Source organism: Heteronotia binoei, chromosome 21, assembly GCF_032191835.1.
Source record: "Heteronotia binoei isolate CCM8104 ecotype False Entrance Well chromosome 21, APGP_CSIRO_Hbin_v1, whole genome shotgun sequence".
NCBI classification, from domain to species: Eukaryota; Metazoa; Chordata; class Lepidosauria; order Squamata; family Gekkonidae; genus Heteronotia; species Heteronotia binoei.
The window spans coordinates 78,261,709-78,273,430 of NC_083243.1; the positions used below are offsets into that span (position 1 = coordinate 78,261,709).

General features: G+C 42.1%; 1 protein-coding gene across 3 annotated transcripts in view; it reads right to left on the reverse strand.

Annotated features, from left to right (window-relative positions):
* Positions 1-10,810, reverse strand: part of RMDN3 (regulator of microtubule dynamics 3) — a 79,935-nt gene extending 69,125 nt beyond the window's left edge. Inside the window, exons 1-4 of one of the 3 annotated variants that reach the window (XM_060261348.1) lie at positions 10,681-10,810; positions 9,135-9,340; positions 6,496-6,688; positions 320-466 (exon numbers count right to left, since the gene is read on the reverse strand). In XM_060261348.1, coding sequence (XP_060117331.1) covers positions 320-466; positions 6,496-6,688; positions 9,135-9,340; positions 10,681-10,712 — 578 coding nt within the window. In that variant the 5' untranslated portion in view covers positions 10,713-10,810. Of the gene's footprint in view, positions 1-319; positions 467-6,495; positions 6,689-9,134; positions 9,341-9,932; positions 10,008-10,680 lie in introns of those variants that run through there. The other 2 variants (XM_060261349.1, XM_060261350.1) reach the window with 2 other exon arrangements.
* Positions 10,811-11,722: the final 912 nt, after the last annotated feature.

Sequence of the window (11,722 nt, forward strand, 5' to 3'; positions counted from 1 at the left end):
TACTCTGGTTCATATTACAGCTGCAAATTGTATCAGATAATCTTAACAGAAAAATAACAGAGAAATACCAGAACTTGCCCAAATTGATAGCTAACCTATTGTCTTGAGAAACAAAGGCTGGTGTGTTTCTCCTAAATTTTCCTCCTAGAAAGTTTGGCACAGAATACAAGTTAGAAGTTTTACTACTTTCTTTTGCAACCACAGTTGATGTTAGTGTCTAAAGAGCCTCCTAAAGAATCCTACTCAAACATTCTAAAACAATGTATTTTAAGCAGGGGTAACCTTGAAAAGCCAGTACTTCAAGCTAGCGATTGCTTACCCTCCTTCACTTTCACCATCATCTGTATTCACTGTGCCTGAACTGGCTGTGAAATATATAGAGCTGGATCCTGCAGAATCACTTCTTTCTCTGGAAAATGCAAAGCGTTTCCTTCGAATACCCTTCTGGCTATCTTCTAGTTGGGACCTACAAGGTAAGATTAGCATATTAAGAGACATGCCCACTTCATTCCTTTTTATAGTTTCTTGACAAATGCTTTAATTGTGTACCTTACAGCCATCAAAATGGTCATTCCATTCAGGTCTGTGTAATGAAAAAGAATCCTACTCCCTTCACCAATCAATTGCCCAGTCAACCTATTTGACAGCACTCCATAAAACCAGAAACGTTCCTGATAGGTGGAATCTTACCTTTTTGTTTCAAAAAAATTATAGTGTCATTTATAAGCAAAGAAAGAGGGGCTGCTTGCCTATGAACCTTGCAGCAGCTGAGTAGACCAAGCACAATAGCAAAGCTTATCATACAAGTCACCTACTATAATTGTTATGTGGAGGGAGAGCCAAGAATCTAAGCTGCACAGTCAAAAGGACCCAACGATTTGTAGTTGACCCCTTTCAAACATGGGCAAAGTTCAAATGGCCTCCAATCCTGTAGTCAAGCAGAGGGCTTCTTTCCCAAAGTGATTGTCTTGTTTGTTTGTTGGAAACTGTCTACACTGGAACCCAGGTTGACATCCAAAGGTTTGGCCACTTCTAACATCCTGGACTCTAGTGGAGTGTCTGAAGGAATAAAAGGAATTAAAAGACTTTACATTCTCTTTCCTTATTTGCCAGTGTGGAAGGCATTGCTTTTTCTTTTCCTTGGTTTCCGCTAGAACCTTGTCCAAGGATCTTTCCCCAAAGAACAGCTTTCCTGAAAATTTTTTTGCTGATAAAGTAGACTTGGATTAGGGGTCCACTTTCCAATGTTTTAGTCACAAATTCTTCCTGACAACCACATTTGCAGCCTGTGTCCTGATGCACAGCTGCATAGTGTCTTGATCCAATGCAAACTCTGCCATCCATTTCCTTTTAAGTAGAGTCTGGATCTGACTCTTGCAAAAGGTTGTCTGTCTAAATAATGACTACACACATGACATTTGAGAGAATAGCAGATTGCCAGTGTAGCAGTTTCACATAGCAGATTGCCAGTGTAGCAGTTTCACATAATTTTTAAAGTGTTGTTCTGTTATTTCTGTTGATTGAATCCTTTAACACGGTGGTCTCCAACCTTTTTGGCACCAGGGACCGATTTTGTGGAAGACAATTTTTCCACGGGCTGGAGGGGGGGGAATGGTTTCAGGATGATACAATTGTGCAATTTATTTCTATTCGTTTGGTGTGGTGGTTAAGCTTGTGGATTCTTATCTGGGAGAACTGGGCTTTATTCCCCACTCCTCCACTTGCAGTTCCTGGAATGGCCTTGGGTCAGCCATAGCTTTCGCAGAGTTGTCCTTGAAAAGGCAGCTTCCCATGAGAGCTCTCCCCTCAGCAACAACAACCTCACAGGGGGAGAGAAGATATAGGAGATTGTAAGCCTCTCTGAGATTCAGAGTATAGGGCGGGGTATAAATCCAATGTTGTCGTCTTCTTTTTCCAACATTGTAATATACAATGAAATAATTATACAACTCATGGTCTGGCTGCTAACAGGCCACGGACTGGTACCAGTCCACAGCCCGGGGGTTGGGGACCTCTACTTTAACATGTTGTCCCCATCCTTGGAAAGTACAGCAATTTAAGGCAGAGCAACCATTGGGGCTTTTGGGGAGGGGGCGGGAATTTGAGGTCCTCCACTACTCCTTTGGAAAGACATAGAATTTTTTTGGCAATGGTATTTAATGTATTCCTGTTACCAAGAATGGATCATTCCATCCACAATACTTAATCAAAGAATTCAGGGAATAGGCAGACAGCCAGGTTTTTATACAGTTTCTTGAAACTTCTAGAGTCATATTGGAAAATAACAAGGAAGCAGGGTTTTCTGATAGCTCCACAGAGTAGTTTAGGGTGGTCATAACGTTTTTGAGGCATCCTTGACAATGCTCAGGTTGGAAGAGCCCAGAAGAGCTTTCCTTAGAGTCAGAATCCTCCCCAGACCATTCTCCTTCCTCCTTGTTTGATATTGCTGCAACGGAGGTGTTGACGGAATGAATTTCCTCCATATCAGATTCAGGATTGGAATCCATCTCCTGCATCTGTTTTTATGACCAACTCTAGATTCCCTTCCAGAATGACATCTAGAGAAAGATGATTTGCTGTTGTCTTCTCCCCCACACTGTGAATACCTTGAGAGAACAGATCGTTTGGGGTGTTTTGGCTCTGGATGGTAATTCTTTCCCTGAGGAGGAAGATCCTGAAGAAGCCATGGGGGAGGAGTTCCTTCTACCACATTGTCTTTTACTTCCCCAAAAATCAGAGCTAGACAGTCAGTCCCCTGACAGATCCCCTGGAGAATCCCCCCCCCCAAAAAAAAACATGAGGAACCTGCATGCCTGCAGAGGAAAGGGTGATTGTGGATGGTTCATCCATGTAGACCTCCAGTCCACTGCAGCCTGCTTGAAAATGGCAGGAAAAATGGAGCGTCCACTCTATTTGTGGATTCCATGTCCGTGGCTAGGCCAGGAAGAGTCAGTGATGTCTGAAGAAAAGGGAGACCTCCTGCCAAAACAGTACTGAGTCTCAGATCCAGTCCTAGAAAAGGACACCTGACGACTCCCTGGGGTCCTGGAAGGAAGCAGGCTCACTGCCACAACTGTTGTGGCTCCATTCCCCATAGTAATCCCAGCGGTCCAAGCAGTGCCTGTTTTAGCATAGCATTGCCATGGGCACCTCAATCCAAACTGCCAATGCCTGGGCCCTAAGGAGAGGCTGCACTAAGTGCACTGCAAGGGTCAAGGAGGGGTCTTAAGCCTCAGACTATCCTGTCCTCCCTCCAGTCATGATAACTAGAGCTGCTGTTTGAGTCTGCCCTTCTCCTGTGTCCAACGCCTCGAATGGAGAGGGCTTTTCCTTGTTGATATTTTTTCTTTAAAGATCCAGCTCCTTAACCCTCTTGGAGAATCCCTCCATTATGCCAAGGTGAATCTCAAACTGACAAAATGAAGCTGAATGGTAAGATCTCTGATCTATAATAGAATATCCCTACAGCAAAGCAGTGTTAGGGCTCAGATGTCCTGGAGCAGCAGGGCTATTCAAACTGGAAGGGCAGCCTTGCTCTGTCCTAGGAAAAGCATACAAAAATGTGCATAGCCCTGCCTGAAGCAAAAGGAAGTGTGACCTAACCAGTTTTGGATAACTTCCTCATCACTGAAGAACACCACTATCTCAATCACTCATCTTCACCATAATTTGTTCAACTAATTTGTGTTTGTAACTAGCATAACTATCAAAGTCATTGGTGATCAAAACATATTTTCTGCAGTTTTAATAAAGGTAATGCTTTAAAAATAAATTATTATACAGTCAATTGATTGTCCTTTTTTAGCATGCTATAATCAGGCATTGATGCACAGGATATAAAGCTGTTAATAGCCCATTCCAGACTTTTAGATAATAACTTCACTATATCAACAGTCAAGTCTAAAATGCATTCAAGTTTGAGTACATCCAGTAACCTTGGAGCTCTGGCTTGGAAAAAGAAACTTTAACAGCCCATCATACAGTATTCAGAAGTACTTCTTGAAACGAAGATGTGATAATCATATTATCTCACGTGGTTACTTCTCTGTTACAGCTACCAGTGTTGTCCTCAAGCATTCAAATACAGTAGCATTCCAGATTCTAAAACTTCCTTTTGCAACAAGAACAAAAATATCCAGCTCCCATTTGTTGTGGCTACACTTATCAGTAGGAGAAACTGGTATGAAGTTGTATTTTCTACATTACAAGCAGTATTTAATATCGACATGTTTTTAAAAACAGTACATTTTTTTAAATTCACATTATTTATAGGCTGTTATTCTCTCTTGGACTCAAAGCAGATTATACAGAGTGAGTCTATATAATCAGGATGGGACAGTTAATAAACAATCCAAGAGGATTAGGGTTGTAGAACTCACCAGAAGACTAAAAACAGAAGTGAAGCAAAGTATAAGTATTATCATGACATTTACATAATAAGAAATTCCATATAGTGGTACTAGATACCATATGGTCATTCTGATGTGAAACCCTGCTTACTTATTCAGTTTCCTCTCTTCCACTAACCAGTACAACTATAAAACTAGGAGCAGAAGCTACCAAGCTAAGCTACAGCTTGACCACTGGGTATGTGGTATGGGCTGATGTACTCGCTCCTTCCCTCACACACACTGATGCCACCCTCCACTTCCTGGTTCATGGCAACCAGCATTTGCCATGATAGCCCTTTCAGCTATCAAGCTCATCTAATGACCTGGGGCCAGTCACACTTCTCAATTCATAACTTACCTCACAGGCTGAAATAATAAAATTAAGAGGAGAGAACTATATACAACACCCTTGAAGGAAGGGCAAGATAAAACTACAATAGATCCAGAACTATGCTTAATGCTCACCTAAGTTTGCCTCCAAGTCAGAATCAGAAGTGATGTCTGATGCATATTACTCCTACTCTGCAGTCATTCCACTGGCTACCTATCAATTACTGGGTTCAGTTCAAAGTACTAGTTATCACCTACAAAGCCCTTTATGTCCTTAGCCACTTGTATCTCAGGACTGCCTCTCCTGCAGTGTTATGCCATGGCATGATAGCTTCACTTGGATAGTTTGTTAAGCTAAGCCTTCTGAAGGTACTGTCCTCTAATCAGGTAAGATTGACAGCATGGGCTTCCTGTGCTGGGCCTCCTGCTTCATGGAATGATACTCTTGAAACGTACCATTATATATTTCTTCTTCTTCATTTTGATGTCTTTGCTAAGAATGGTACAGAATGCAGCTGCGTGCGTCCCTATGGTACCCTGCATAAAGCATATATCCACCCTGTGCTGTGCAAGCTGCACTGGCTTCTAGTGGAGGTCCTGATCAAGTCCAAGGTTCTGGTGCTGACCTTTAAGGCTCTTAACAGTCTGGGACACGCCCAGTAGAGCACTGAGCACAACAGATCAAAATCTGCTGGTGGTCCCCAGCCCAAGAGATATCCAGCGATCCTTAACCAGAGCGTTGTCTGCCCTGGCTCCAACCTGGTGGAACTCTCTGCTGAATAACATTTGTGCCATGTAGGACCAAATACAGTTCTGCAAAGCCTGCAGGGCAGAGATGTTTCACCAAGCATTTGGTTGAGGGCAGTGACAGTTCCATCCTTTTGGCATTCCCTCCCTCTGCCTCCCCATGAGGACAATGACACCATTCAGGAAAAAAAATTAACACAATTTTTCAATTACTGCTGTGTTTTATTGGTTTTAATCTGTTTTTATGATGTTTACATGATATTATGTTGTGCACTGCCCTGAGTCCGGTCTTTCTAGGGGAGGGTGGTCTAAAATAGAATTAAATAAATAAATGAGGAGGTGGAGAAGGAGCAACAAATGAAACATTAAGTCCAAGTGTTTAGGAGAGCATGGTCTTAGATCAATTTTTAAAAATATGTGCATGTGTCCATGTTCATGTTAGTGTGTGCACCTGGAAGTCATGGTGACCTCTGGTGACTGACCCCTACTGGGGGCCTGGAGGATATTCAGGGAGGTGACTATATAAAGCCTACCCCCACCTTCTGACAGCTGGTATTTCAAGGAGGTCTTCCATCCAGAGTCAACCCTGGATGACTCTGCTTAGCTTCTGGGATCTGATGAGATCAGGCTTGCCTGAGCTATCCTGGTCAGGAAAGATCAATGAGTTTTATACAACATTATAGCAAAACTGTCTGAATGGACTGTCTGAATGGAAAAGCCTTACTTCTCCCTCCAATTTTAGTTGAATTGCATAAGCTACTCACCATTCCACAAATGGCTAAGAAAAAAGATTTGCTTCTGCACTCAAGAGTTTAGACAGCAAAAGTTGCAGGTCAGCTTAACTCTAAAGATGGACATATTTCAATGACATTATTCTGCAAGAACTACCACCTTACAAATAGCAATATTAATGAACAGCAAACATTAATTTTACCCAAACTTGGTCTATGTTCTCTTGCCCCCCCCCCAAAAAAGCTGGGTGAGATTTCAGCAACTTTCAGATCCCAAAGAATGGCTTTCTACCAACCTCACTTCTCCAACGATTTCTCCAGCTAAACCTTGCAAGCTATTCCGCAACTCTTCTACTTCATGTCGCAGCTCTATAAGGCTTTTCAGCACAAAGTCCAGACGGTTCAGCACTTCTACTTGTTCTTCACGTGTTAGAAAAGACATGTATCGGTTGCTATCACCACCCTCTATTGGTCCTTGTCTCAGTGGAACTAGAGAAAAAGCCAAATTATTACAGCAACAGCAGTTCATTTTCCCTGAGCAACATTATTTCTAGATGTTTGTTTAGTTTAAACAGGTAAAACTACAGGACAGGGGAACAATGTGCACTAATCTGTGCTCCTTGGAAGAGTGACAGAATAAAAGTCTAACTAGCAGATGATTTAAAGTGTGTATGTAGATGAAGTTGAATAAATAGTCCTTGAACAAATAACTCCACTTCTGTTTGTCATATTAACACCAGGGAATTAAGTTTCCTTTCTCTTTTAGTGCAACATAGCTTACAAATCCAAATTTAAAACTTACAAATTAAAATAAATTTCAATAACCACCCTTGCCTTCTACCTACATGCCATTAAAAGCTTTAGCAACCAAAATAGCTTTTCAGTACCACCTAGAATCTTCTAGAGATGGTACCCCCCAGACCTCCTCAGTGAATCCACTCTATAGAGTGAGAGCTGCAATAGAGAATGCACAATTCTGCTTCAATGCCAGGTGAGCTACCTTAAGTGGGGGAACAATCGCTAGCTGGCAGCCTAAGGACTGTAACTAGCATAGAGGGAGATGTGGGGAGAACAGTCCTAGATCATGAAGAACTATAAAATACATAACCAGCATCTTGAATTAAACAGAGACACAAACCAACATGCTTTTAAAAAAAATCAGCAATATATATTTCCATTGGCTAACTCCTAACAATAATCAAGCTGCCACACTCTGAAACAGTTGCAGTTTACAGGTTGTCTTCAAGAGCAGGCCAACATAGGGTACATTATGCTAATCTAACAATGAGGTTACAAAAACATGGATTAGAGACACTAGATTAATTGAGTCTAAGAAGAGAGCAGGTGAACTAAACACAGCTGATAGAAGACACTCTTGGCCACAACACCAAACAACAAGGCTGGATCCATGAGTACCTCAGACTACTAATCTTCACTGAAAAAGTCAACTCCATTCCATCCACCACAAGTGGAACCCGAATCTCCAATATGTTATCATTTCTGAACAGCACTACCTCCATCTTGACTGGATTCAGCTTTCACTTTTTTCTGCCTTAGGCACTTGTACACAGCTTCAAAGCACCAATTCAGTACCAAGACAGACACATCTGGAGACTTAGATAATGACATCCAGATCTATATTTAATCAGTATATTGATAATACCTAGTTCTAAAGTTCCAAACAATCACATGAAATGACCTCATATACATATTGATATCATGAGTGACAGCATGGAATCCTGAAGCACTCCAGAGGGTCAAATCCCAACCCACTGATTCTGCTCCTCCAGTGAAAACACTTTATGACCAATTGGACAAGAAAGATAAACTACTAAAAAGTTACTCCTCCAATGCCAAGTAAATAATAAGGATGGAGTGGTCAATTCTATCGAGAAGCCATTGTGAGATCAAACAGTATCAAAAGGAATCAACATCTCATGTCCAGCTTTAAACAAAAACCAGTGCAACTAAACTGGTTTTAGTTCTGAACCCAGGCCTGAAGCCACATTGAAATGGATCACTGGCAGATATGTCATGCAAATATCCCTAGGAGTGAGTTACCACCACATGCTCTCCTCATCTTACCCCAGAAAAGATAAATTACAGACCTATAATTGACCATCCCATCCTTAGTCAATGAAAGTTTTTAAAGCAAAAATTTAATAACTGCTTCCTTCAAAGGTCCAGAGAGAACTCTTTGTGTCAAAAATGGATTAACAGTGTTAACCAAAGAGTCTAATTACTTTCCAGAATCATTTTAAAAAACTGGATGGCTACTGTTCAAAAGTGCAAGTGGTGGTACTTATACCCCAACAATCCAAGATTAAGCTTAAGTTATCCATAACAAAAAACACAAGCGGGTGCTTTCAACACCTTGGGTGCCAATCTACTCTTAATTTGGCCTCCAAGTCAAAATTGATATCTATGGGCCGCACAGAAATATCACATCACTCCAATTCATCCTTAGACATTCATCTCAAGGACTCTACTTATCTCTCAATCCACTCCACAGCCCCCAGCTTCTTGGTAAACCACATAGCTGGGGACCTACCATAATGAGAGGAGAAGCCTCAGCCAATTCATCATTCCATGTGGTTATTAAGGGCTGAAAGGAACAATTAAGGTGCAAGGCAAACACGGCTGTTCACTCTTATTGTTTGTTCAGGTACAGGAAACTGGAATGTTTTAATATGCCCAAGTTTGTCAAGATTGGAATGGGGAAGAATCCTCTTCCGAATCAGATATATTTTTAAAATCTGCATTACTTAAATAAAACTGATCAAATGAAATTCTTCATTCTGTTTCTGAAAACAGAATACAAAATTGCTATAGACCATAACTTCACTGAAATTAAACAAAAGATTTTTATTTAACATTCTGATGCTGAGAAAAACTGAAAAGTCACATTATCTCTTCCTACTACTGATACCCTTACCTTGATTATGTGGCTGTATATCTATGCATTCCTGAGAGCCTAGAGCATTCTGCAGACTCCGCACATTAGGGCCTTTGGTGCTCCCTCTCCACCAAGACTTTTTCCTCTTCTGTTGGTAAAAGAAGTAGAAAAGACCTATTCCTGCTGCTGCTCCCAATACCACACCAAGTCCCACACGGGAAGGCCCCATTTTGGACATGATACATCTGAAAGAAAACCAGTAGGCTGTTACTTACACTGGCAATAATATATAAAGAACCACTGCAAGCTTAAAATATTTTTAACTGTACCCCAATTATTATTGGCAATGGTGCCCAACAAGGCACTTTCAATTTCATATCTTGACTGATTGACACAGGTTGGGTGCAACAGATGTGGAGATATGCATAGGAAATGATACCAGTTTCACTGACTCAATGGAAAAATACTTCTCCATTTTATTTCAGTTAGCATCAGGATTTCATTCTGAGACAACACTTACTGCTACTACAGATGTATCTTAAATTCTTAGTTCACAGACTGGCCTGGAGATACAAGATGCTGTTCCATTATCGAAGCTACGCAGGTTTGGTCCAGGCAATGCCTGGGTGGCATTTATCCAAAAGTTCCACATACCCCAGACCTCAGATGAACGAGTAGGTAGAAGGACAAAATGTAAGAGATCACAAGGAAAGAAGCTTCATTGACTCTTCTGTTTCAAAGCAAAATATCATCAACCTCAGCAGCAAAGAACTGTATTCTTCTCAGGGCAAATTGACAAAAAACATGATATACTGTAAACACCAGAAACAATCCCACTTACAAGTTAGTGTGCCAGTTACCCTTTATTATAGGTGGTCTTCAAAGCAACTCTGCGAGGCAACCTACTATTATTCCGATTGTTTTGACAGGGACTAAATTCACAGATCCTGAGAGAAACAAAATCTCGTCCAACTTCGAAACAAGCCTGGCACGAAGCTTAAAGACTCAGCTCACGGGACTTGGGCCGAGACATCGGCAAAGACCGGCACGCAATGACTCCGCATTTCGTAAACCACGCCGGGTGTTAAAGAAAGAGAAGGTCAGGCAGAGACCAAGAGGAGAGACTTGGAAAGAACCACCCACACATCATACTCAGAGATAGCGGGTCTGAAGGAGCAGAGGTACAGCCCTCTCTTCCCTCCCACTGAGGACAGGCAGGGTGTGGGTGTCACAGCCGGCCCTAGCGCCCCTAGGCGCATGCGTGCACCTCACAAGGTAGCACTGGAAAGGATACTAGCGACAATTAGCAGACAGGTGAGAACGTGCTTCTTAAATGGAGGGGAAAGGGGTGGCAAGGCCATTGTTTTTGCGTTACCCCAACGTCACTCGATCACTTAATCCCTGAGAGCGTGGCTAGCCCCTGCGCGAGCCGGTTTCAAGGAAATCTTATGGCGCTTCTTTCGGAAAAGAGAGCGTGACCTCAGAACTGCTTATCACTTCACTGTTGAGCCTCCGTTTTGCTTCCCGCGGGATCTGTCCTCCTGCGGCCACCATCCCACACACTTTCCTTCCGCCCTTGCCTTACCCTGCTGGAGAATTGCCTTCCCATCGGCGCATAGAGATGATGCAACCGCTCTGTTTTTACCGCTTAGCACCGCCTCTCTCCTTAACCACCGCGTGGTTCATAGATCGCAACTCCGGGCGGACGGGGGTCTGGGGCGAAAGGATAAGCGCTCGGTCCTTGCGTTGTATTTCGAGGGCGTGTGATTAAGGAACCAATCAGTAACAGAAAAACAAGCGTAAGAGGGAGGAAGTACCGTTTTGCTTGGGAAGAAATTCAGAAAAGCCCCTGCATCTGTAAAAAATCGTGAAATGGCTAGCAGTGCTTGTAGTTTATTTTGCTAACTTAAAATGCTAATTTATTTAGAAAAAAGTAGACCACCTCTTTAGGTAACCTCCATTTTACGGAATAAAATGTAATAAAAAACCTCAGAAGTTGAACACATGTTTATTATTGTTTATTAAAATCCAGTATTAAAGTTCCAGAATTTTTTTTATAAATCCCTAGTTAGAGCATAAGAGTGGGGAATACTGACCAACTTCAGAAAAGTTTTCAGGCTAAACTTATGTTATATAACTATCTGTTGAAGGCAGTCTCCTTAATGAAACGTGGATGAACAGAAATGTTTTGACCTGTTGTCTAAAAGAAAGCAATGTAGATTGGCAGGTGAGCCTTAAGGGGACAAGCGTCTCAGAAGTGAAGTGTCACTGCTGAAAAAGCCTCTCTGGTTGCCACCCGCCTTTGGATAGTATGGGAGGAATTAGTTTGTCAACGACCCAAATCCGGCTCAACATTGGGAAGAACTTCCTGACCCTTAGAGTGGTTCCTCGGGAGGTGGTGGGCTCTCCTTCCTTAAAGGTTTTTAAACAGAGGCTAGATGACCATCTGACAGCAATGAAGAGCCTGTGAATTTAAGGGGGAGGTATTTGTGAGTTTCCTGCATTGTGCAGGGGGTTGGACTAGATGACCAAGACAGCTGGAACTACATTCCTGTGTGTTCCTGATAAAAAAAAAAAAAGCCCTGCTCACACCTGAAATATGACAGGATTTCCATCAAGTCTCTCTC